The sequence below is a fragment of the Equus asinus genome, chromosome 4, assembly GCF_041296235.1.
Source record: "Equus asinus isolate D_3611 breed Donkey chromosome 4, EquAss-T2T_v2, whole genome shotgun sequence".
Lineage (NCBI taxonomy): Eukaryota > Metazoa > Chordata > Mammalia > Perissodactyla > Equidae > Equus > Equus asinus.
The window spans coordinates 105717401-105745100 of record NC_091793.1 but is presented as its reverse complement, the minus strand read 5'-3'; the positions used below and the strand labels follow the sequence as shown (position 1 = coordinate 105745100).

At 37.6% G+C, this 27700-nt stretch overlaps 1 protein-coding gene across 5 annotated transcripts in view; it reads right to left on the bottom strand.

Moving 5' to 3' along the window:
- Window positions 1–27700, bottom strand: part of CSRNP3 (cysteine and serine rich nuclear protein 3) — a 193223-nt gene that overhangs the window by 19343 nt on the left and 146180 nt on the right. For all 5 annotated transcript variants that reach the window (XM_070508033.1, XM_070508034.1, XM_070508035.1 and 2 more), the window contains one exon: window positions 7327–7586. In XM_070508033.1, coding sequence (XP_070364134.1) covers window positions 7327–7586 — 260 coding nt within the window. The remainder of the gene's footprint in view (window positions 1–7326; window positions 7587–27700) is intronic.

The window sequence follows — 27700 nt, the reverse complement described above, 5'->3', positions numbered from 1 at the left end:
GAGCTGATTTCAGCGCTGTGGGGCAGGAGACAAAAGAACAGTACAAGCTTCCTGAGAATTAGCTCATTCAGAAATGAAAAATATGATTCAGACACAGAGAATAAGAGCTCAGAAAAGAAGAAAACAGGAAACAAGCTGAAAGTACATCTTCACCAGTTAGCATTTCCTCTGGGTACCTATTTTGTGGGCAAGTGAAGGTGGCCTTTTTTTTTTCCTGAGGAAGATTTGCACTGAACTAACATCTGTTGCCAATCTTCCTCTTTTTTTTCGTATGTGAGCAGCCACAACATTGCCACTGATAGACGAGTGGTGTAGGTCCATGCCCAGGAACTGAACCCAGGTCACTGAAGCAGAGTGTGCCAAACTTAAGCACTAGGCCACCGGGACTGGCCTTGGAGGTGGCCATTCTATAAAGATGCCAGCAGAAGCTGTCCAAGTGATAGCTGCTACTGTTGAACTAACGTGTTACTCTTGATTTTCTCAGCTGACTTTTAACTTATTTACCCTGGCCTGCATTTCATCAGCATAGTATGCTGCCTCATTTTGTAATAATATATTAGTTTTGGTGATCGGTTTTATGGATGTTTCCTCCATCATAATGTGAACACAGATTATGTCTGTCTTGCTCATCCCTGTATCCCCAGTACCTTGTTAATTGCAGTCCTATAGTAATTGACTAATAAATATTTTTTGAATGAATGAATCAATATTCTTAATCACCATGCCATATTAGCAGTTACTGTACTAAGTATCAGGGTTTACAGATATATGGCAATTCTGCCATCTAAGAAGCTTCCAGTATGCTGGGGAGATAACCATGCAATAAATACAATATAGTGTGGTGAGTGCAACATAAAATATGTGCAAATTATAGAAGTAACAGGGAGGAGGAAATGATAGACCAAGAAAGTTGAAAGGTAGATACAAAGACACAAAGCAGAATTATTTGCTTCCTATTCTGATGTCATAGTGTCTATCAAGGAAAAAAACCTTCCAACCAGAAATTGGAGAACAGATATGTTAGGAAAGATTTAATATAAAAAAGAAGTGGGGAGACAGTGAAAGAGTATTCAGCTATTTTATATAAGAATCCCTAGTCCAGACAATTTATGCTTTTGAGCAATAAAAACCCTTGAAGTTATGATTGCTCAGTCTAATATCTGTGAAGAGTCATAGGGAAAGGAATTAAAAGATGATCAAAATGGGAGTGAATTGTTTTAAAAAAAAGCTAATTTTAGGTAATTCTAGAAAGAGTTATTTAAACAGATGGTCTCTACATATGAAGAAAGACAGCAGGGACTCCTAGAGTATTACTTGGGCTCACTAAAGAGAGAATGTCCATTTGTCAAATTAAACTCTATGCAGAACCTCAACATATAAAATAGATAAAAGTAGGAGAGAGGTGTACAGAGTCTTAATCCCATGGAACACAACTGGGAAACCACTGATCTAGTCCTGAGATTTTCGGACAAAATTTCTTATGCTCTTTACATGGAAGAATGGAATGTGAGCTGATTGAGAGTATGGTTAGATACATGAATTTCTTGTTATTTGAACAGTTGAAAGTCTCTCCAAAAACAGCAATGCTCAGCTCTTTTGCACCACCAGTGGGGCTGGGAATGAGGGTGTGGCACATATACATCCTATCAGTGGCAGTGGCCCACCCTGGGCATGAGTCTCAATGGAGGTCATGGTGGGATGGTGAGGGGGAAGCTCCCCCTTTGTCTCCCGACGATCACTACTCTGAGGAGATATCCTGAACTTGGCCCTGTCTCTTTCAATTGTTTTTAAATCATGTGTTGTGTGAAGACCTAAAAGGCAGGCTTATCACATCTGCAGATTACAAGATCATGTTTATTCAGATTAAAAAAATAAAACTTTATTGATTATTCTTTGTATCCCATGTCCAGCACTACAGAGGATTTTTGTCCTGGAGATGTTGTAAAGTTTTGATTTATATAATGATGCAGACCTGGTTTACCTGGGTTTCGCTTGTTTCTTGCTTGTTGTTTTTCGTTATTGTTGTTTTACCTACTACCAGCTTAATGTGAAGAAATAAACTGATCAAGGTCCAAAAAGCTACTGTAACTTTAGTGTATACCCATGGATAGAGCATCCGCATCTTGGGGGTGGGTGGATAATGTAACATGTTCCTATATACTGGACAGACTCCTTCTGCAGGACCAAGTCCAGATCAAGTATCATATTTTGGGACAGACCCTAAATAAACAGCATTATATCCAGAATAAGGTAACCAGGGTGATAAAGTGTCTGAAAACCTTACCCTGGGAGGTTTAGTGAAAAGAATTAGGCATGTTTAATCCTATAGAACAGAAACACTTGGAACCCACATAACCTATTGCCAAACATTTGCATGTCCATCAACACTGCTTTCAAACACCTGGAGTTTGGAGACTAGGGACCAGATTGATTCTGTACAGTTAGAGTGCAAAATTAGGATCAAAAGGTATAATCAGATGGTGGCAGTTTGGTCAATGTAAAGAAGACCTTTCTAACAATTCAAGCTGCAAAAATGGAATGGGCTATCTCAAAAAGCAATGTGCTCTGGGTCACTAGAGATGTGCAATAAGAGGTTTCACATAATACATATTTGAATATCCAAATACGTATTGGATATGTATTTGAGAGAAGGAATTCCTGGTTTTATGGTATGAGTTGGATAAATGACATAGTGACTAAGGTCTCTGGCAAACTAAAGGAAAACATTCATATCATTTTGATATTTGGTCAAAGCTTGCAGTATAATTCTTTGGCTCATTAGCTGTTAATTGCAGGTGGCAAATTGGAACCAATTTAATTACGCCCTCAAAGAACCAGGACGTTTGGTCGTTTTGTCAGCCTATAAGAATTTCAACAACCTGAATTTACGAGTTCTTGACTTACATATCACCACAGAGGCACCAGAAAGGATGATAATATCAACATGTAAGACATATAAACTTTTCATACCTTCCTTTATTTTCCCTTCTGGTTTAGACCACCATTGCGAGCAAACCACCAGGCATTGCATAAGAAACACACAGCTCAAAAATTGAGAAAACTATATAACCCTGGAAAGCAATTGGAAATCGTACCAGAGCAGAGATAGACTTTGATCTCAGAAAGGTGAGGAAGAACAATTAAGATTGAAAAGCATTGAGAAAGAGAGGCCAGTCAAAGCTGTGAAAGCTAAATTAGATTTCCTACACCAAGGTAGTAGAATCCAGTAAGATACAACCCAGAGGCAATTGGAATGCCAAGGCTCTTTGAAACATACAAATGGCTGCCTAATGCATTTTACAGATACATGTGAAATGGGAATAAAGGCTAATGCAATTGTTCAACAATGTGGTGCAGATGATGAAATCTAAGCACTTAATTTGGAAAAGAGTATAGTGTTAAGATGACTACATTGATTACTGTGAAGAGTATGACAAGTTTGAATGGGCTCGACAGAGAAATAGCAGTATGCTCTGTAATTTAGAAATCTAAAGCTAGTTATTTCTTCTAGGAACATGCATTTTATTCAATCAGCTTTCTCTATTAATTGTTTTTAGACCGTATTTGGAACACCAACATCACGAACAAAAAAGACACATTTGAACCCCCAAAACTGAATCAGATTTGTTCTATAAATCTAATTGAATAGATTATTTCTCAATATTTAACCCATAATTTGATTGAGATGAATTACTAAATAAAAAGCAATTTTACAATCAAAAAGTAAATTTCTATTCTTACTTTGTTTCCAAAATATTTATTATAAGGAAACATCAAGAAGCATGTATGTGTAATGGTTTTTTTTTTTTTTTTTTTACTAATCTTTCACTATTAAGGCCTCATTGGAGGAGGTGCCATTGGGAGAAAGAGAAATTTCTTACTGTTCTGGGGCTGTTTCTCAAATAAGTAGGAAGGAAACTTCCTAGTCCCAAGTCCGGTGAGTTTCTCGTGGCATTTTATCTGGTTTCCACACGGAGGGCTTTGAAAAATGTTTGATAATGAGGGCTTTGGAAAGTGTTTCCCTTGTCAGACGCTCCCTTCGCTCTTGTTACTCAAGAGAGTTCACTGCCGTTCACAGAGGGCCACCTCCGGGCAAAACCAAGGGGCAGAGTTTGTCTTTAACAATCCTCGCTTTCCTCTTCCGACTTTCTCTGGGTCAGTAACCCTCCTGCTGCCCCAGTTAAAATAATGGAATCAATTTAACTACATTTATTTTGTTACTTACCACAGAGGTATTTATATTTCAAAATAAATGTTATATTAAAAGTGAAATTTCAAATATCAGAGTGAATTTTTGGATAGCTTGTTTTTGGATAGCTAACGTTAGATTTTGGATAGTTAAACCTTAGACAAGTATAGTCAATGATATTTTTAAAATCATAAAAGTTAATATACTAGAGGAATTACAGTTAAAATATATGTTTTCCTCCATTAATTTTCCTCAGGGTTTTTAGCAAACGGGTCCACATTTCTGTGATCTTTTATTAGTTTCATGAGACACGTGTTTCTGAGTTTCTGAATACTTTCTGTACAGTGAGGCTAAGATCAGATCCCCTTAGAATCCATGGTCTTTTTGTTTGGTATTCATTTGCAAGGAGCAATGATATCCAAAGGCCTCACGTTTACATCTTCACCAAAAAGGAAACCTTCATGTTTTCACTTATACATGACAAACCAAGACGTGACACCCACCTGGATGAGTGCGTCTGCAACTTCCAACACTAAGCACAATGCAAAAAAGGAATCAATAATAAAATGCTCCTTTTGCTTCTTTTCTTCTTCAGCTTGTTAAAAAAAAAAGCATAGACGCAGCTGAATACAAATCGTATTATCAGAATATATCACTGCCTGATACAGAGGAAGGTTCCTGTAGGCGTGTGGCTCCCCCTAACATTCATCACGTGCACTATGTGCCTCAAAGTTCACCACAATAAATCTTTTGGTTCTCAGATAGAATTATAGTCTCCCAGCTGTTAAAAACCACGGAACACAGTACCAACCCCAAGAAAGGGCCGGCTCCCTATGGATACAGAGATTGTCTTTCCCTATGCCTATAGGGGATAATCAATTAATTCTAGAAAAGGAAATAACAAGATAATATAACCAGTTTTCTACTGCGTGAGCCAGTCATTTAACATCTTTGTGCTTCTTTTTCTTCAGTTGTACACATGGTCTCATAATTCACCTAACCCACTGGGTCTTTGTTAGGATTAAATTAAATAATGTTTATAAAATGCCTGGCAAATAAAAATCACTTAGTGAATGGCAGCCATTGCTACTGTTCTGCCAGTCTTTGAACTGGAGAATGACTTCACTCTTGGAGTAGGGGACAGAGTTGGTTTGCAGTGGGTTAGAAAGAGAGAGGGTGGATTTCAGAAGCAAATCTGAGAATTATTATTAAATTAATCTACATGCAAAGCAATCATGAAAAAAAACAACAATAATAATGGATTGCTACCAAAAAATCTTAAGGGACTCTCAATGAAATCTGTCAAAAATATCACCAAAGGAAATATGAGTCATGCTTTAGGCTAGGCTGTGCTTAATTTAAGGAACTGCCTTCTTTTTTTTTGTAAAGATTTTATTTTTCCTTTTTCTCTGCAAAGCCCCCCACTACATAGTTACATATTTTAAGTTGTGGGTCCTTCCAGTTGTGGCATGTGGGATGCCACCTCCTCATGGCCTGATGAGCGGTGCCATGTTGCGCCCTGGATCTGAACCAGCAAAACCCTGGGCTGCCAAAGCGAAGCGTGTGAACCTAACCACTCGGCCACAGGGCCAGCCCCCAGGAATTGCCTTCTTGTACAGTTGGGAATAATGCACATACATAAATTGAAAAATACATAAAAACAAGGCATTTAGAAACACATCACACCTCTGCCTCCTGACTTTATACTGGAAACTAAAGGTCCAGGTAACACAGGTGTGCTTATGCTGTTTCATCTATTTAATGAATGGCCCTTTATGTTAAGTATCCTGGATTATCTAGGAAATATTTCCTTTGTCGTTAGATAATGATAGGACAGCATTTCCCATATAATGATAGGTTGATGAATCAATACAAATATAAAGAGTGCCTCTGATCAATGAAAGAAGTTTCTGAGCTATGTTTCTCTCCACTTGATGTCTAATGTGGCACAACAGATATCTCCACCTGGACATCTCCCTGCCATCTATTTAGTAACGCAAAAGCCTCTCAAAATCAGTATGTCCAAAATTGATCTCATTATCTACCCTATTCCCCACCGAGCCCCAACCTACCAGTCTTCCTGGATTCCTTGTCACATCCTCCTCATAGAGAAAGGTACATTCACCCACAACCCGTTCAGTTTTGCACGCCAGATATTTAGGAGTCATTCTGGATGGTCCCCCTCTTTTCCTGCCAAATCCAGCCCATCATCAATGACTGTTGCTTTTACTTCCTAATTACTCCCTCTATCTATCTCTCTTCATCACCCTGACCATCAGTCTAATCTAACCTTCCATCATCTCTCTCCTGGACTATTGTAATAGCCTCTTAACTGGTCTAACTCCATACGCTGCCCCCAAACATGGTGCCCCTACCCCAAAACTATTCTCACATCATAGCATGAATTAGATCATATTATCCCGCCACCCCAACTCCACACTTAAAACTCTTGGATGACTTCTAAGAAAATGCCTTAACATGACCTACAAAGCCCGGCCCCATGTCCTTCATGTTGCTCCCCTCTTTTTTTCTCTGCTCCAGCCACACTAGCCTTTGTGCATTCTCTGTGCTTCCTCCTGACACAAGCCAGCTTGGGTTCTTCCTGCTGCCTGAACTACTCTTGCCAACCCTTTTCACCTTGTTATCTGTTCAGATTTCAGTTCCGACATCACTTCCTTGAGGAAACCTTCCTTGATCTGCGGACCACATCCATTCCTTGTTACATACTTTCATAGCTCCTTGCAACTCTCCTTCACAGCACTTAATGAAGCTGTAATTTTATTTTGTCTATATAATTAATATTTTTCTTTCCTATTAACATATAAGTCCCAGGGAAGAAGGGACCACATCATTTTTTGGTACAGTGAGCCCCAGTCCAAACACAGGGTCTACGATCTAGCAGCAGTCAATAATAAATATTTATAGAATTAATAAATAAACAATGCCAGGTAAGCTTTCCACATTGCTTTCAGTGAAGAGACTATAATGTTTTTGCTTTAAAAAAAAGCCTCAGCAGGCAGTCTCTTGTGTGAAATGCCCAGTTTGGCCTATGAATATAAATATGAAAATGGGTAACGCAACCACATTGAGGTAAGAATATGAGGTTTTGCAAAAAGCGAGTTTCTACTGTTTTTTACCTTTAGTTTTAAAGAGTTCAGTTTTTCCTCCCTGAGGTGTTCTCTCAACATCTCCCGGTGGAGCCTCTCCTGCTCTCTCGCAAATTCGCCAAGAGTGTACTGGCGCACGCTGTTATGGCGGCTGGACATGCCCAGGGTGCTGCCCCCTTGACTGGGCACACTGGTGAAGCCTTGCCTCCGGGTAAAGTAGTACACGGTGACACAACTAAAATGCACATTCTTCGTCCTCAGCCGCTTCTCCCTTTTGAGAATGGAGGAAGCTGAAAGAGAAAGAAACAATTCAGTGAACACCTAGGGCAGCAGTTTTCAGACAAGGCGAAGGATTAGAAAATGCCACTTGATGATCTTGAATCTATGGTCAACCTTTTTTGGCTGGGAGACACTGAAAATGTTATATCCCAGAGTTAGTACAGATTTCTATTTCCTTTCTTAAATTTTCTTCTAGCTGTGGTGTAGACTTTTAAGTCCTTCTAGAATGGTAGTCTAAGCAAACTTTTACAAAAGTTGTCAATAGTCTGTGAATCACTGGCAGAATTTAATTTCTTATTTCCCCTAATCCCTTAAGTTTTGGTTTTATGATTTTCACATGAGTTGCATCATACTATAATCAGAAAAAAACACATACTACAAACCCATATTTTGATATGGAAGGTGATTAGCGTGAAAAAAAATGTATATTTTTGAATTTTAGAGGGGCTACTCCCATGGAGTAGTAGTCTGGTATGCTCTGCTTTGGTGGCCTGAGTTCACGAGTTTGGATCCCAGGTGCTGACCTACAACACTTGTCAAGCCATGCTGTGGCAGCAACACAGATGCAAAATAGAGGAAGATTGGCACAGACGTTAGCACAGAGTAATCTTCCTCACCAAAAAAAGAAAAAAAAAAAAAGAAGTCCATTTTTGAATTTTAGAAAATTCCAAAAAGAAATAAAAATTCATGAAAAAGGCTCATTGGCACTATTTAGATATCTTTATAATCTAAATCGAACATAGCTTTCATTTGCTAAAGACCCCGCTAAATAGCATTACAGACAGAAGAATTTTAATCCTAGTATATATTGAGAAAATTGAAAATGTCATGAGATATATCAGAACCTTTATTATTAGTTACAGGGACATCAAGATGCACACAGCATCATGGAGGGTTGAGACACACACTGTAGTTGAGAGAAAGAGAGTCACACATTATAATCATGATCTTCTGGAGTTGGAAGACATGCGATTATCTAGCCCAGTCCTTTTATTTTATAGTGAAATAACCCAGGCTTGCAGAATTTGAGTGATTTCTTTCAATGTAGATAGTTAATGGTAAAGCTAAATTTACACCTAAAAACTCCTAATCTGGTGCCATATTATATGACACTTCTCCATTGGGGAAGGAAAGGTACACTGAAGTGAGGAGAAAGATACAGAATCATGCTGTTATGGTTTGAATTGTGTCTTCCCCCGAAAAGTATGTTGAAGTTATAACCCTCAATACCCCAAAATGTAATCTAGGGAAGAAGGGTCTTTACAGAGGTGATCAAGTTAAAATGAGGTCATTAGAGCGGGCCTTAATCAAACTTGACTAGTGTTCTTATAAAAAGGGAAAATTGGACACAGACATGCATAAAGGGATAATGTGAAGAGACACAGGGAGAAGCCCATGTGAAGATGAAGGCAGAGACTGAGATGACGCTGTCACCGCCAAGGAATGTCTAGGGCTACCAGAATCGGAAAGATGCAAGGAGAGATCCTTCCCCTACAGCTTTCAGAGGGAGCAGCATGGCCTTGTCAACACCTTGATTTTGATCTTCTAGTTTTCAGAACTGTGAGATAAGAAACTTCTGTCATTTTAAGCTGCTGAGTTGGTAGCACTTTGTACCAGGAGCCCTAGGAACTAGTATACATGCTCAAGTAGACAAACATACAGAAACAACGAACTCAGAAGAAATCCTTGGAAGTAAAAAAATAATATAAGCTATCATTTATGGAGTACTTCCCAAGTCTGTACCATGTAAAGAACTTTGTATGAATTATCTCATTTTATCCCTTACAACTCCTTGGGTTGATATTACCCATGTCTCCATTTTGAGGAAGTCAAGTTGCCAAAGTTTAAATAATACGGCCAAGGTCTTATAACTAGTGGTGAAACTGTAATTCATTATTCCAGAGCCCAGGCTTTTCACCATCACATCACAGCAGAGAGCTGAGGCTACTCTAAAGGAGCTTAACAAGGCTGAGATTTGGTGTCTTACTATTTCTGGTAGATGTCAACTGCTGCTGGACTTTCATTTCCAGTGATGAGAAACTCAGACAGAATGAACAGGCTCAGAAGATTATCGAGTAAGAGAAGGGTGACATTTGGACAAGAATTCAGCTTCCCACCTTTCTCTCCTCTCCACTCTTCTACTTTCTCCAGAAGAGATTGCCAGAAAGCAAGTGTTTTCAATCATGTACATAATTTTCCCATTTATTTATGTATATGTTCACGGCAACATACTTGTACTCCCGGCAGCAGAGACAATTTTCAACTTTTATTTAAAAGCTCTGAGCTATTTCATAACTGTATGTTTAAATCATCTTAAAACAGAGAAGAATTTGTCAAAACGCAAAAGATCACCATAGAAAGCAAAATTCAACAATGTGCCCAGTAATTTGCTACCTTATCTGACAACCTCATCCATCACCACCTTACGGCAGGCTAGAGACTCTGGCTTTGGGTGATAACCTTCAACCTTTTCCACTCTTGATATCATGAAAATGATGCCCTTAAGACATATCTTTCAGGGCCATAAATTTACAGAAAGAAAAAAAGGTTTTAGTGTATTCATTTAAAATAATTACTATAAACACCTCTGACGATTTTATTACTTATTTTTTAGACAATTCATGGTACTCTAGACAAATTTCCTTTTTAAAAATTTGTTTAGATCTTGTACCTGTATTTTTAGATTATAAGAAGAATTCTTCAACTTTCTGGATGACTCTATTGCACCACCCTTTCCCAAAGGTCAGATCACCCTTTCCCAAATGACAGAGTTTAGAGATGATTTTTAAGGTTTTGAGGATGACAATAGTGGCAGAGAACAGGGGCCCTTCACCCAGGCTCTTGGCCTTGCTAACACTGTCAAAGTGTGCTAGGATTAGTGCCTCATCCTATCCACTAGGGTTTATAATTCAAATGTACTTATGCTTGTTTTCACATGTGCACATTATAAATAGCACTGTAAAAACAATGATTGAAAAGCCAATGGAATATATTTAAAAGGAAAGCTTTGAAATACTATAAGATCAGCCTTGTGGGGAATATTTTAAGTGTGGTTTTCCCAAACTTAGGAGCCACCCACGTCTCTCTTCTAATGATTGAATTGGAGCACTAGAATGGGCCTTTATGGGCTATTGCTTGCCTCTAGGCCCCAATTTGACTAACATCACAAAATGAAGTCATAAAACAAGAGTCTGTATTCTTCAAGTCTGGGAAAAACAGACTAAATTCACTCAACACATCTGCCTTAGGGAATCGGAAACCTTCCTGATATACCTACCTAGTAATTGGTGCCCTTTGCAGAATGATTGAATTCTACTTTGTGTCTCTACAGAGTTCAGTATTCATTTTACTACTTGTGAAGTCAAGAGCAAGAAAAAGAGGGAGGAGAAAGTGGCTTTCATTACTGCTTTGAAAAATAATTAGTCTGTTTTCATGCACAATACTAATTTTTTGGAGTCTTTCAGCTCCTTTTCTTTTATCTCATTCACAGTTACCGCCCTGGAGCAGAAGTGTCTAAATGCAACAATACTTTGTATACTGCCCAGGACACAGCTCTTGGGAGTACCATTATGGTTAGCACAGCAGAGCATCCCGGTATTACTGTAAAATGGTCACATAACAGGGACATAATATTGACCTTTGTAAATTAAAGGAATAAACAGCACAGAGTGGCTGATATTAACTATCTGCAGAAACTATCCATCTTAAAAATGCTTTAAAACAGAATGGAGAAGAGAATTTGGAAATTGACTAATTCGCAATGCTAGGGTAAGACTGTCAGTAGATGAAATAAAATAATCTGTACCATAAATTATATAAAGATTTCATGAACAGAGTGGATTAAAAATGGAATGGAAGCCAAAACTAAGAATTGGACAGTGTGTTTCCAGGACCATCCAGGGGAGCCACTGCTCTGGGCAGACAAATATTCTGAATTTTCTCATCCTTAGAGAAGACGAGTATATCGAGGTATCAAAGTTGAATTACATTAAGCTTTAAGAAAATTCAATCAACTTTGCTCCATTTCCACACTCCTAAACCAACCTGTTTACACAGATTGGAATATATTTTCAAATCAACAAGACTATCTGGTTGACTTGTCAATTTTATTTCTTGCTGAAAATAATCAAATTTGTTTTCAGAATTATACTTCAGCCATTTGTGAATGTGGTTAGTGAGTGTATGTCATTCCATCTGAGACTGCCTTTTCTGCATGCACAGAGACCATCATGTATCCAGGCATGTAAAACTGAAGACCAGATTCCGGACCATTGATTCCACCATAGTGCAGCCACTGTGGAGCTGATGCTTGAGCAGTGAACTGGTCACCCTCTTAAGGTACACTTGTTCTTTTTAGTGTCAACAACTTTCAGCAAAGCCCTGGTATAGCTGGAAAGGCAGAAAGTAGTAAACAGAGCTATGTATTTTGGCACTAAATTTGGCACATGGTCCAGTCTGATATTAAACAAGGGGTAAATTGTGGAAAATAGTAATTCTACCATTTGGGTCTGAAGTTAATAGTACACTTCTCTCTCCTATGCACTATGCTCAAAAGGAAAATACCAGATGATTTATGTCTATATTTCGGGTTTATTTTTCATTTATTTGGGCCAATTTACTAGAAGCAAAGTGAGAGTGCTGAAATTAATTTGTTTATCTCGGTAAATCCTGGGCAATAAAACCTTGTGTTTCTAAATCATACCGACCAAATTAATCAGGGGCTCTCAAAGTGTGCACATTGTTTCTTACCTTTTGAAAAACAAATTAAGATCAAATCAGTTATAAAGTCATGAAGACTAGCTTACAAGAGAAAATCCAATTTCATCAGAAAATATTTTGTATAGAAATTAGCACAACAGCTTGGATATTAAGTCAATTTCCAATGGTTAAAGTTATTAAGATTAAAAAAATACGTCCTTAATCTTTACAAGTGACTTCTGCAAATTTTCTGTGATCATATTCTTGCATCTTCTCCAGCTTGACATGATTGCCAAGGTTGGCTGCTCTTGATCAGGGAGTAGTCCCTTTGAAAATGAAGCTGAGTTTCTTATCAAAAGCAATCCTTCCTTGTTCTAACTGCCCATCTTATTCCTTTAAGCTACATCCTTATGTTTCCCGAATATACTTGCCCCAGTCATGTCTTTCATTGTTTTGCTCAAATAAGGTATTTAGGACAATAATAAATCATTCAAGTGGGAGGAACTCCAAAAGACTGATAATAAGGAAATATCTTGGGCCATGGGTGAAGGAGAGGAAAAGTGAAAGTAAAGACTAATGGGATATTTTCTTTCCAAGCATGAACACAATTCAAATTATCTGAAGTATGTAACGTAAAGTGACCTATTACCTATGGTCAAATCAATGTTGCATTATTTTATATTCAGTACATTATTTTATACTCAATTATGAAGGGTAAAAACACACAAAAACAAAAGAAAGAGACTCTCCCAAACACTGGACATGTCATAGGCAATACTGGGGTATACCCAATATTTCTGAATTGAAGTGTTTCGTATTTCCAAAAAGGTAATCAGAACTAAGACAGAGTCAGTAAATGTAAGAAAATGTCAGAATGCACCCAATTGACAGGAAATCAGGGGCCTTTTTTTCTTTTACTCCTGCCCTTGTTATTATGAAAGTAGCATTCAAAAACAAAAATCAAGGAAAAGCAGCTCCCACTTACAGTGATGCTCGTGATGTCAAGTCTAGGTTTCTATCTGGTTCCCAATAGTGTGAAGGACAGCTCTAAATGCTTTTAAAATTGTAGCACATCTTTCTCCCCACCCTCTAAATGCCACTTTTCCCCACCTCCAACCAACCAACTTATGTACTAGTAAAGTAGCAAATAGATTGGACAGTATAAATATGATAAACATACATAAGAACCAGTTATCATTCTGAGTTCAGTCCTGCAGAGGAGGAATAGATTTATAATTCACAGACAAGATCAGATAGTTTAACCATTTAGCCATAAGCATTTTTTATTCTAATATTAAGTTGAAAATATTCACAATGGATTGCCCTTGAGACTAATAACATTTTTCATGCATTGCAGCTTCTGAGTGAAATAATTCAAGACGAGACTCTTTTGTTTAAATCACTCCTTTACAAAAACAATACAAAATAAAACAAACCCTCTAATATAACACTATGTGAATAAGTTTCTATCAAGATATGTACAAATACTGCATACGCATTTAAGTAAAAATATATTAGCAAGAATAGGAGTAATATAAAAAGATGACTCCAGAGGCTGGATGACTAAAGCTTTGTTTTGGATCATGAACACGCACGTCACATCGTCATCTATTCAGTCTGTTGGCTATGTCTACACAAGCACAGGTGAGAGATCTGCGAGGAGGGAACCGGCTCGCTCCTGAGTCTCTCCTGACAGCTTCAGCCCAAGCTGCTTAGCACACCGCCAGCTGAATTTGACATTATAGTGGTGGTTTAATAGCATAATCATCTATTTGCAGTTCTCAGCTGGGAAAAAACCATAAGGTTTAAGACTGAAAATTTTGATGTAAATTCAGAAAGCTGCACATAAAAATTAAGTGTAAACTTTGACCTTCCAGCTTTGATGTCATAAATAATTAAAATGATTAACTCACAAAGAGTGGTCATTTTTCAGAACTAGCTATTTTTCATCCACACATTTCTTTTTATTAAAGATGCCCCCTGCACTTTCCCTCTAATTCTTGTGAGTAATCTAAAGAAAAAAAAGGGAGGGGTTATTTTGTTCTCATACTTGTTAGGACGAAAAGAACAAATACTATATTTTAAAGTCATAAACTTGAAATTAAAGAATTGAAAGAGCAAAAATTTAAAAAAGAAATCATGTTCTCTTTTATATATAATCTTAACATATATTTGACTTAGCACTCACCCTCTCCTGCCTACAGTAAACTGATGTCCCACTGAAAATGGGATGTGACTGCAGAATGCCCAGCCGTCAACAGAAAATGCAAGTGACATTGAGGATGGTGAACTGTTAAACTAAACCAAATTTAGATTAAACTATAGATGAAAATAGTACCACTAACTGAGAGATCTACTGATTTTCATGTTACTATCCCTTTTTTCATCAACGCATCCATCAAATCTATAGTTCTAGGCATCATGAATTTTGATGTTCCAATTCTATATTTGCCATGCTGTCTTCCTTCTGGTTCAATTTTGCCTTTATATCACACATCACTTAAATAAAATTGACACATTAAAATCCTTGAGCAAAATATTTGAAACACAATGTAATATTAAAGTGTTTTTCTAAATCTAGGCCCTGCATTCTGCTCAGTCCTGTCCAAAGCAGACTGGAAGTTGGGAATTTTTTTCTTCTTCCTTATATTCAGCTAGCCATCTGACATTATCACGGGTAAAAACAATTTTGCAGAATTTTGATCAACATTATCAGCCCTTTTCTCTTTTCACAGTATGTATATTTCTTTAGATAACATTAAAACTTTCCAAGGAATTTTTAAGATTTCTGCAGAGACGAAGTTAACATTTACATATAAAATATGCATTATTATTGACGTATTTACTTGTTTTCTCATTTTTAAAGAATGCTTCTTTACTGTAAACATATATTATTACTAACGAATTAGAGAAAATATTACCCTATTCTGATAACTGGAAAATAATAAATTGCTAGATAATGCAATCAATTAAAAATCTGTTTTCTAATACTTGCTAAGATCCATTATACAGATTACATTAATGAGCATCTGCTTTTCTCATTTCCTCCATTAATATTTTCAGAATTATGTTTACCTACCTCACAGGAATATTATCAGAAATAATTACCTTTGTAAAAAGCCTTAAGAATCACAGACAGAAAGCATTACATACGCAGCGTACTATCTTGGTGATGCTGTTAAACCAAACAGAAAACACGTTCGTTTATTATCAGTGAGAAAATAAGTACCACCTACTTCCCAGCTTGTTTCCTTAATCTCTCATACGTGCAATTAAACCCTAAAACTTCACGCTTAAGAAACACATTTCACTGCCACTAAAGTAACAGCTATTTCCAAAATATATAAACCTATACTCCCGTTTTATTAAAATCACAACGTGGATACCGTCTTAAGGACATACCGTTTCTTATGGGGAAAAAAGGTAGTCGTTACCAAACATAAATAAGCGCAGTTCTGGCTGCAGTCCAAGGTGTAAGCACTTTCCTCTGCTGTCTCAGCAATTCTCCTGATGTCAAAGACACATTAAAATAAATGGGAACCATATGGCTCCGCAGCAGAATACCGGCGCTCTTACAACCGAGAGGGCAATGCAATTCATTACCACCATCGAAGAAATATTTTGGGGACATGGAATATCTCAATGCAAAATAAAGCTGCATGAGGCAAGCCATTTGATTAAAATTCTCACACAATGACAGAAGGAGACATTGCTGTTTTTCGGCTCTACGAGCCTGTTTTGCTGCCTTTTACATTTTCTCAATATCATCCTGAGCCTCTCCCATTAGAAGGATTAAACAGCACTTTCCACCTGCTCAATGACTTTCCCACACAGTATTTCATCTGCTCCAAAAATATAGACCCATCAAGCCTAATATATCATGATAATCTAGGTCAGAACATCACTTAACCACAACAACAAAATGCAAAATCCTCAACAACAACAAGAGCAATGAAACTCTTCTAAGAGTAAGTCATTCGCGAGAGCAGCATCAGGTCAAAGATTATGTGCTTGAACTTTGAACTTTGCCAGGAAGGATGAAATCTGGTAGCATGAGGTTTTTTTTTTTTATCCTTAATCCTAAAAAGACTTTACTATATTTATCCCAAATAAAAATCCAAATCACTGGAAAACATAAAAGGAAGAAATTCATCAAGGCTGTATTACTGGCTTCATACATCAGAAATTCTAAATTTAATTAAAAAGAGATCCAGGGCTGTGGAGTTGGGATTAAAGCAGAGGTTGGGAAGGCAGCTGGGAGAGGGGCAGCTGGGGTGACTACGGTACCTTCTGTTTCCTGGCTGTCACTGAGTGATTTGGGAGGGTTGTAAACATCAAAAACAAAAAGAAAAGCTTTTAACTATGATTTTTCTATAAACATACATATTTTATAGCTGAGCATATGCTTCAAGTTTTCATAATCCCCTCGTTGTCTGTTTAACACTTTTTAAACTATGAATAAAGGAATTGCTTAAGCACAATGTCTGGCATAGAATTATCATCCAATATCTACTAGAGAAATAAAATTGAGACAGTTCAAATGTCAACTCCAGGAAGCCTTTCGTAGAACCCCTAGGATGAGGTGAATGCCCTTTCTTCACATTTCCAGATCATTCCTGCCGTGGGACTGCTAATATGAGTGTGTATCTCCCACTCCTGGTTAAGACCAAAGGGATGAAGATTGCCTCTTACTCACTGGGGAACCCTCAGCACACAGCACACTGCTGGGCACCGAGGACTCACTTGCTAAGTGTTTGTTTAACTAAATTAGATGAATGAATGACTAAACAATGGGCTAAATAAATATTTACAGTTCCTAAATACGTTTTCCTTAATTTTAAATGTAAGATGACATTTGACAGTTTCCTCTGAAGCCTCATGGTCAACATGTCTTCCTTCCTCAGTTATTTCTAGTCACTTTATTTTCTCAGGGTACTTTTCAATGAAACAAATGATGTAGTGAAGAGAGGACACATCGCTCTCATGGCTTGAGGGTACACATAACTTTTGTATTAGAAACCATTTGAAATATGCTATATTTTACATATCAGAAGATCTAACATAACAAACCAACCCTGGCACCGTAATAAACCTCTAAACAATCCATTAATAACGAGCGTGTAAACCCAACTCTAAAAAGCAAGTTGCTGGTATGGGGAAGACTTACCTGAATATTATAAAATGATTTTGAAAGAGAAATTCTTCTGACAAAATATCACTAATTGGTACTGACCTCCAGCAAAAACATGACTGAAACTCCTGCCGTTAGCAATCTATTAGTGATAGATCTAAAAAATGATTCTATCTCTTAGTATTTAAATTGCTATCTTTCCCTTAAAGCAGTGACTGCCCTGTAAAAATAAAATCATATTACTCAAGATTTATTAATTTCCTATGAAATTTTATAATATACAGCCATGTTCTAAGACAGGTAGTTTTTCTCTTTTTGGTGGTAGTTGTGATGAGACATAAGAAAAAGGCCTAGTTGATATCCTGAGACAAGGAACAGAAATAAGCAAGGAACATTTTAAATTTTTATTAAAATATAAAAGTAAGACAACTGAAACAATGTGGGATGGAATATAAGTTCAATGAGGGCTGAGATTTATCATACCTGGGACTGATTTTACCCTGAAACTAAAAAGTTATCCTGTTAATGTTTCACTGATGGGGGCAAAAGATACAAGACTCCTGGGTCAGAAACAAACTACTTTATTATTCACAGCACAGTAAGCAGCATGAGCATCATGTTTTTGTTGGTACTCCTTGTCCCCCAAATTCCACAGGGACAATGTGGAGGGGCCAAATAAATACTACACACACAGTAGGTCTGCATGGTACCAAAGGCACGATGAGCTTGAGAACCCACCATTTTTTAGCAAGCAATAAGCAAGACTGTTCTTTGTCCCAGACAGAGATATTACCTCATCTCTGAAGGTTGCTTGCTACAAACACAACACTGAGAAATGGCCCAGGGAAAGAGGGATTAGGGCAGTGCATTCTTAGCATCCTTAGAAAGACATACAGGAATGCAAAAACCTATGGAGGCAAATCTCCCAACAGAATTTTTATTTATTTTGTTCATTTGTATATCCCAAGCACCGGGAATAGTATCTGGCGTATAGTAGATATTGAATAAATAGTTGTTTAATGAATGAGTGGAATTTATTGATAGGTTTATACTCTAAACACTGTAATTCTTGTAAAATGATAATTTCAAAAGCATGTATATTATAGCTCTCACTTAGTATGTAAAAGCAATATTCAGAACACATAAAGAAACAATTTTCCCCTGCCAAGAGTCTACAAACTAAAGAGTTTCCTAAAGAATGCTTAATGAAGTATTTTTATTCTTGTGATATATAGCATTTTTCCTCTAGGTCTCCTCAGAGCTCATATATATTTCCCTTTGCAAGCATCTTGCCAAAGGAGACAATCAGTCCAAAGATCTTTGGAATGATTTTGGCAGCTCCCAGGAGTGGTATCAACTACAGCTTTGCTATCACATCTATGGGACACACAGGGAAATATATATATATATATATATATATATATATATATATATATATTCCAATATAAAGAGACCAGTTCCCTCACCAAAAGGGTTCTTGGGCTATATACGTATACATATGTATATTCTCAGATACCTGCTTGATTCATAGAAACAGTCCCAAAGGATCTGTGTTTACCCTTTTCTATGCTACTTTTATGACATATTTGTTACAAGAAATATTTTTCCAAAGCCAAATATAACCTCAGATTTGGACCGTATATGGGAGAAAAAAATGGTATAAAGAGGTTTCTTTTCCTCCTACATTTTAGGAGTTTATATTCCTTGGGATGGAAGAGAAAAAAATGAGCAAAATAATGAGTACACTTCATTTTGTAAAAGCAGGATTCAACTTCTTCTATCTTTAGAGAGCATCACTTCTCAACGATTTCTGTTTCTTTCATTATCTGAAGCAAACTCAAATTCTGAGCCTTGGTTCTCAGCGTTCTCCGTTAACCAGTTCCTCTGACTCCCTCTCAGGTACATGCAGTCTTCAGTGTCTCTAAGTCTGATTTTTAAGTGACTTCCATTAACAAAATATTCATCTCTGACCCCTGCCAGAGACCAATTCACTCACCAAAAGGGCTCTTAGACTTTAGAGTTGGAAAAAGGAAAAAAATTAGAAGCAGAATCAATTTGAGGTAGACCCTGCCTTGGCCCCCAGACTTTTGGCCTTTGATGAAGGATTCAGTAAGGACAACACAGGATGTTTCTGAGTATGTGAATAATCTTGGGAGAATTAAGGGACTATTATTGTTCCCAGATGGTACTAGACATATCCAACCACTTTCCTTCAACAGAAGTCATCCCTTTTTCTTTAGTAAGTTATTGGAATTAAGAAAGACTGCAGGAGGCCATAGGTAGCTTTGAGCAAAGAACCCTTTGGGGAGGGGACGCCTGTGTGCAACAATCCAGGGTGCCCCAGGGCAGGTCAGGAGTATTGGAGAAAGACAAATAAGAACTTGGTGAACCGTTGCTGTGGTCTAGTTTAAAATTGCCTGCAATCTATCACTACAGCAATACATTTCTATAATTTATACATAAAAAGAATATTGGTATGCATGACAATTTTATTGATAGGGGTGTTGTAATCACAAAAGTTTGGAAACCCACTAGCACACAAGAGGGGACACTGTGTAAAAGACAAACTTGGATAATTTTAAAGTGTTGCCTCTATTAGAGACGTTTTACCATGTGCCAAGAACATTTCTTAGTGCTTTATAGGTATTAATTCTCTGAATCTTCACATCAGTACAATCATGGTTTTCGTAGGTAGAACTGTATTAATTTTATAAATGAAATTAAGGTCCAGAGAGGTGAGGTAATTTACCAAAACCTCACAGCTGGTAGCAGAGCAGCTTGATCTGAATGCAGCCAGTGTCAATTCATAGCTCAAGCTGTTAATGTTAACGATATACTGCCTCCCTTTCTTAGCTCCGGAATGGACTAATGCTTTTTCTTCTTCCTTCTTATATTCCATGAACACCTGCTCCCAGGACCCAGACAAAATCTAGAATTCAGGCAATGAAAACCTAGCTGCATTATTAAGAAAACAGGAAGAAAGCAAGCAAGTTGCCTGTGTCTCAGAAGCAGTTGGAAGCAGCATAAGTAGTAAACTATTGTAAGCCTCTGCTGTTTCATTACCCGACCACTGGTGGCCTGGAGCTATAAATCCTAAAGACATAGGATTTGAAGTCAGACACACCAGTGGGTTCACAGCCGCCTCAGATCTGTTACTCAACTCCTGTTTCCTTATCTGAACTTTCCTACGGCTGTTGTGATGAAGTAGAGGTTATAAACACGAACTCTGTAGCCAAAGCATTTAGTTCAATTCTGAGTTTGCCATTTACTTGCTGTGTGACCTAGGACAAGTGACTTACTCTGTCTGTGCCTCATGTATAAAACAGTCTTAATAACAATACCTACTCATAGTGTTGTTATAAGAATTAAATAAATTAATATTTGTAAAGCATTAACCAATGCCTGGGGCATAGTAAGTACTATGTAGGTGTTTGTTAAGTAAAAATAAAGAAATCAATAAACCATATAATTTGAATTCACATAAATCATTTATATAAAGCAGTAGAGAGTATGAAATAGAGCGATCAATGTGTGTTAACTGTTTATTGGCAGAAACTAGTCCCATATGACAAGGGTTTACAAAGAAAATGCTTTATTCTGTATTTTAAAGGAACAGTATTCTGAACTTTAGATACATTTGTTTTTGTTTTTGCATTCATTTTTGGCACATTTTGGGCATTGAGTATCTGACAGATAACTGACATACATATATATATACTTGGAATTACGCTAAGTCTTAGAGTTATAACTGTGAATAAGACATCAAATGTACCCCTAAGAGATATTTAGTGTAAGGAAGATATTTTAATCTCACTTTTGGTTAAGATGGAGAAGAAAATGGAGGCTCAGAGCAGGTCTCACCCAAGGTCAGAAGCTGGTAAATGAGACTCACGTGCAACCCTGTCTGGCTTCACGCTGGTGCGCTTTGCATTTCCCTGTCTGCTGTTTCCCCTCAGGTGTCAGCATATTGGCTTCGCTTTCTCAGTTTTGTTCTTTCTCTGCTGTGGGTATGGCAACTCCTGTCTGTATGTCAAAATTATAGGCTTTAAAGGACATTTTTCTTTTTACTTGTTCCCTTGAAAATGAATTGATTTATATTTATCCATCCATTCATTCACTGCTTTATTCATCCATATTTATCACCATTCACCTGTGGCCAGATCACTACGATATGAAGATAAAGTCAATCCTCATTTTTCATGGATTCCATATTTGCAAATTCGCCTACTCCCTAAAACTCACTTGTAATCCCAAAATCAATACTCACGGCACTTTCATGGTCATTCACAGTCATGTCTACGGTGGTGAAAAACTTGAGTTGCCTCAATCCTAGCTGAGGCCCAACAAGGTGACTGCCTGCCGTCTTGTCTTAGCTCTCCCAGTGTAAACAAGCATCCTGTACGTGGTATGTTTAGTGCCACATTATCTGCACTCTTGTGCTTTTGGTTCATCATTTTCCTATTAAAATGGCCCCAAAGCGTGGTGCTGAAGTGCTGTCTAGTGTTCCGAAGTGCAAGAAGGCTGTGATGTGCCTCATGGAGAAAATGTATGTGTTGGATAAGCTTCGTTTGGACATGAATCACAGTGCTATTGGCCATGAGCTTCATGTTAATCAATCAACAATATATATTAAATAAGGTGTCTTTAAATACAAACACACTAAACAAGGTATGTCTTGATCAGTGGATGAAAATGTTATGACCAGAGGCTCCCGGAAACTTAACCTTGTGTTTCTCCCAGGAGCAGTGGTTCAATATTTGCTAATTTAGTGTTTGCTGAAACTTTACAGAACATAACCACATGAATAATGAGAATCAGCTGGACTTTTTCTCTGTTCATGGGCCATTTTTCTACCAACTGATTGAAGAGCAAAGTTCATAAATAAAAAGGTGACAAGAAATAATATTCAAATATTTCAAATATCTAGTGTTCAACCTCACTAATAATAAAATAAATAAAAATCAAAACAATAACAATGTATAATTTTCTCCCATCTAATTAGCAAATAATACAAAAATTACACTAATTTTAAGTTGTGGCACTAGTATAAAGAGATGAGTACTTTTCTATACTACTGATTGGTATATAAATTATTACAGTTTCTGAAAGCAATTTCTCAACATATACCTAGAACCTTAGAAAAATCTTCATCTTGTTTGAATAAAAATAATTCTGAATCTAGGAATCGACCTTGAGGACATAATCAGAAATTTAGAAAATTATTTATATCCAAACACGTTCATTATTAAGTTATGCATAATACTGACACATTGAAAACCACCTAAATGCTCAGCAATGGTAGAGACGGCTGAGTAAAACGAGGTCTATGCATATGGAGAGATATTTTTGTAGACAATAAAATTAATAAGATTTTGCAGATGTTTTAACAATACTAGAAAATGCCTAATATAGTGTTCAGTGAAAAAAAGAGCAGATTAGAAAAAAAATGTTTAACAATATGTAGCAACTATACAATAATACACAAAAGAAATACTGAGACAATACATCACAAGGCTAATATTGGTTGTCTTGGGGTGACAGGGTTATAGTTTTTAAAAAAAATCTGTTTCTTTACACTGTTTTGAACTTTCCGACTTTCATACAATGAATATCACAAAAAGCAGAAAGCTTACAAAAACTATAAATTCTCCCGTTTGTACTTTAAGAAACACTTGTATAGTTTTCTGAACATAAGACAATAAAGTTGTTTAATGCAATCATAAAGTGGCATTGCTATAAATGAGTCATCCTATACCCTAGCACTTAGGACCATATGTTTCACATTTTCAGAATTCCATTAAACATAAGCACAAGTACTTATTCATAGAAATCCATAACGCATGTTTAAGAGCATAAACCACTCCATAATGGTTATGAATGTGCTATTCCTTGCCTGTCCCATCACGACCAGCTGTAAGTACTAATCCCACCTAATTCTGAGCCAATCGGAATGAGCCTGGAAATAGATTAACAGCTCCATCTGCATGAGCATGCCAGGTATACAATTAGTCTGTTCTTCCTCTCAGGGCACACCTGTATCCACTGGATAGCAGTGTTTCTGCCAAATCTCCCTATAAAGACCCAGACAGTTGGATGCAGCCTCATTCTTGGTTCTGGGTTCACATTCCATTTCTCTGTTAGAACTGAAGCTTTCCTTGTGAGGACCCTTGTCTCGTTTAGCTCTTTTCTCCTACTCAGGACTTGGTCTTGTTCCTTTAATTCTAAGTGATTTTATGAGTTCTTGCTATAGCCTTGTTGAATTAATCTAAAATCATAACTCTGTGACCTGCCTCTTTCCTTTATCCAGCAATAATTTCTGCCATACTTATTCCCACCATACCAGACATTTTAGCTAAAAACGAACCACAAACAAAAAACTGACCTGGATCAGAACTGAGCATGCCATGATACTGCAGTATTGTGAATAAGGATGGTGGTTATCTTACATACGGGTCAACCCTACTGCCCGTAGTCCCAATCCATCAGTCATAAAGCAAATCTTTGTGCGCTCTGCTCCAGCACTGCTAAAAACCAAGAGAATTTTTAGCTATGAGCCAACTAATGGTTAATACACTAATTATTTTAAAAAAATGTTGCAGTATTAGCATAATGGAATATTGGAATGGGTGTAAAAATATCCAGAGTCTAAGTTTTGCCAAAATTTAAATATGCACGTGACTTCCATATACAAATATCATATATGTACGTTTTTACAGTCATATACCCATTTATGACAGGTATATCTGCTTGATTTGCTAATTTGGCTATACGGAAGTCTAAGTCATACAGGGTAATTGTGATCACCTCTCCTGTCTTGCACATCAATGCTGTTAGTTACAAGAACTAAATGGGAGGGATAGATTTGAATAACACAAATACATCAACATTACTGGGAAAGCATCTCAAGACACATCTTACTGATGGAGTCAGAACAGTTATCCTCATACACAGATCTCTAAAAACACACAGATCATCTTCCTATGTTATTCATTCCTTCAAAGAATTCCTCACCTATACACTCTTAATTCATCCCTTCCTTCACGCATCCAATTATGCATGCATGCATTCATATTTATTCATTACTAAATAAATATATATTAAGCACCTATAACCCAGGCAATTTCTAAGTGGCTTCTGCATAAATTGCCAATCTGCTTTCACATGGGTTTGTCACTGGCCACAGCTGATAAGAACAAGGAAGTTCATTTGACTTAAGAAGGGACATTATTTCTGTCAATGTTGATAGGAATACTATTAAAACAGTGTTGTGTTTGCATAGATTCAGGAAACTCAGTTACAACAGTTAACAGGTTCCTTCACCCTTGAGTCTTCTACTCTCCATGCTGTGTTTGGATACATGAGTTTGGGAGCAGAAGCTGGAAGGAATTAAGCGGCTTTGCATAATGGAAGAAGGTGATTTATAGCTCTCAGAGGAGCGATTCAGGAGGAGAAAAGAGAATGGACATGGAGCGAGGAAGAGTAGAGCCAAGGAGCTGGGGGAAGTTTGAATGTTTTGTTGCACAATGACAACCTACGACTCTGAAATAGATTTTCAATTCTACAGAATTGTGTAAGTGTGGTCTGCAATCTGGGCGAGCTGCACTGAACCACGACCACAACAGCTAGATACCTACTGTCACCTAACAAAATCTAGACCAATCTAGACTAGTCTTACCGTTCGGTAAGATACTGTGTATAGACAAGAGAATGTTGTCTCATCTGTAAATAATAAACAAGATTAGGGATTCAAAGTAGGTATTTGTCCTGTGTGTGGACATTCTAGGAGGCCATGTGCTTACTTGAGCACAACTTACTCACTTGCTGTCTTTCTTTCTGCCTCACCAAATGCCAACATCCCTATTAAAGCAGCTGATTATCCCAGAGAGTCAAATCTCAAATGTGCCTCTGAGCCTGAAGGTAAGGGTTTCTGAATACTTGAGAATTTAAAGTTTTATTCAAAATTCCTCTTTTTCTGGGAGGAAAATAGAGGCAGGCTTTTGTCAACCAAGATGAATCAAAGTGTTCCATGTGATGTTGGGGTACAATTTTGATAGATATCGAGAGAAAAGAATAAGAGGTTCTGCCCACTCATCTCCACTGTGATCACAGTAAGCTTTTCAAACAGAAAGGAAGAGGATGACCTCACAGGCACCCCAGGGGCCCAGCCCAGCCACACTACTTTGGCAGCTCTCCCACTCATCAGAAACGCTGCCACGGGGCTTCTCAGTGTGTACAGTAATTCACAGGAGGAGAGCAATCAGCTCGCTCTGCTGAGAACACCAAGACAGGAGCTCCAGGCGGCTCCTACCCTGGCTCCAGCTTGAGCACTGGCACGGCTCCCCTCAGGACTGCACTGGCTGAATCCAACAGCCTGCTGGGCCTCGAACACATGGGGACGGTAAGCACTCAGGGGCATACCAACATGAGCGACACATGGTGACTTCCTGGACGAGATTACAATATAGTAAAGAACACAGAAGCTCATGCAATAGCAAGGCAACTCTACCAGTGTCAGAATGGCTTTCCTCCACAGGCAGTATTAGTGTACTTTCCACACCCTAGAGTGCAATTATTGTCCCCAGTAGGTAGGTCTTTCCACAATGTTGTGAGCAAGGAGCATCTCCCCTGGTCTTTATACTCTCAGCACCTAGCACGAGGCTGGCATACCTCCTCATGTAATCCAGATCTCTGCTCACAGGCCTTTTCCTCAGACAGGCCTTCTCCTCAGACAGGCCTTCTCTAACCTGCCTGTCTAGAAGAGCCACCCATCCATCATTCTCCATTTCCTTTTCCTCCTCTATTTTTTTGTCAGAGTCTATATCAGTGCCTGATGTATGCATTTGTCTGTTGATTACCCATCTCGGCCATCAGAAGATAAGCTTCGTAAGAACAGGGCCTGTGTCAGTCTTGTTTACCACTCTATCCTCAGTGCCTGGAACACTGCAGAAAAGGTGCTCAATATATATTTTACAAATAATACTTTACAACAAATAAATATTTGTAGAATGAATGAACTGCTTTAACAGATGTAGGCAGTGCTATGAAAATTCAGTGAAGAAATTAATCTTGGCTACTGGAAGATCAGCAAAGGTTTTGTGGAGCAGGGCTTTGAAAGTTGTGGGTAACATTTCAAAGGTTCTGCAAAGTAACCCAAAGTTGTAAGGGGCAGAACACATCCAGGGAGCCAGAAACAGTGGGTGGCTGCAGAGGAGGTTCTGTTCATACTTCAGTTACTAGCGAAATTTAACAGATATTTATTGAGCAGCTACTATGTGTCAGGTGCTGTTCTCAGCACTGAGGAAATGAACAAAGGAATAAGACACAAGACGAGTATTCAACATGAAATAGATGAATAGGCCAGCTTGGTTTTAAGCTTAAATCTTGTGATCAGGAGATTACATTTTATTCTATACTCAGTGGGGAGTCTTGGAAAGCTTGTGAGCTGGGGGATTGTCCTTATTATGTGGAAAACAAAGAAAGGCATTAGAATGTTGAATAAAGCAAGACTAAAGAAGCTGCAATTCTCAGAAGAGACTGCTTTCATTTTTAATTAAAAAGTATCTAAATATTTTCCAAGCAGGTTCATAAGAAATTCTAAAAAAATAACAAGATTAAAATATTACTGATGCCAGAATTTGAGGCTTCATGATAGGCCATTAAAGACAGACTCAAAACCTGCTGACTCCAGGAGGTGAATGTTCCATATTCCAGTATAGTTACAGGCGATTTAAGTCATAGAAAGAAACAATAAAAGTCCTGGCTGCCTTCCTTTTAACAATATTGTTGCATCATCAGCCCTTTGGAGTAGGGCATCCCTAGTTTTCAGTCGCTTGAAATGGTATTATCAGGTGACGATCGGGATGAATGTATTAAGAGACATTAAACAAGCTTAACCACACAATCAGCGTCTGGTTCACTCAGGTGGCCCTTTTTCTAAGTTTAAGGTGGCAGGATCCTTTGCATTAAGTATGACATAAAATGTGTTTACGTATTGCAGAATATATCAAAAAAAGGGAAGGAAGCTAACATTTTTCACACGTCTACCACAGTGCTAAGTGTTTTTCAGGCTTTATCTCATTAATTCTTGGCACAGCTCTACAAACGAGATAAAGAGTTTCTATTTTGCAGATAGGAAATGGAAATTGACAGCTGGTAAGTTGCTTAGTCCATGTTGCTCAACTGAACTTGAGAGTGCAAAGGTCTAATGAAAACAGCAGCAAGATAAAGATGTGGCTGAATCATGGGGTATGCCATAATTATAATTATTAGAAATATCCCATAAAGAAATATTCATTT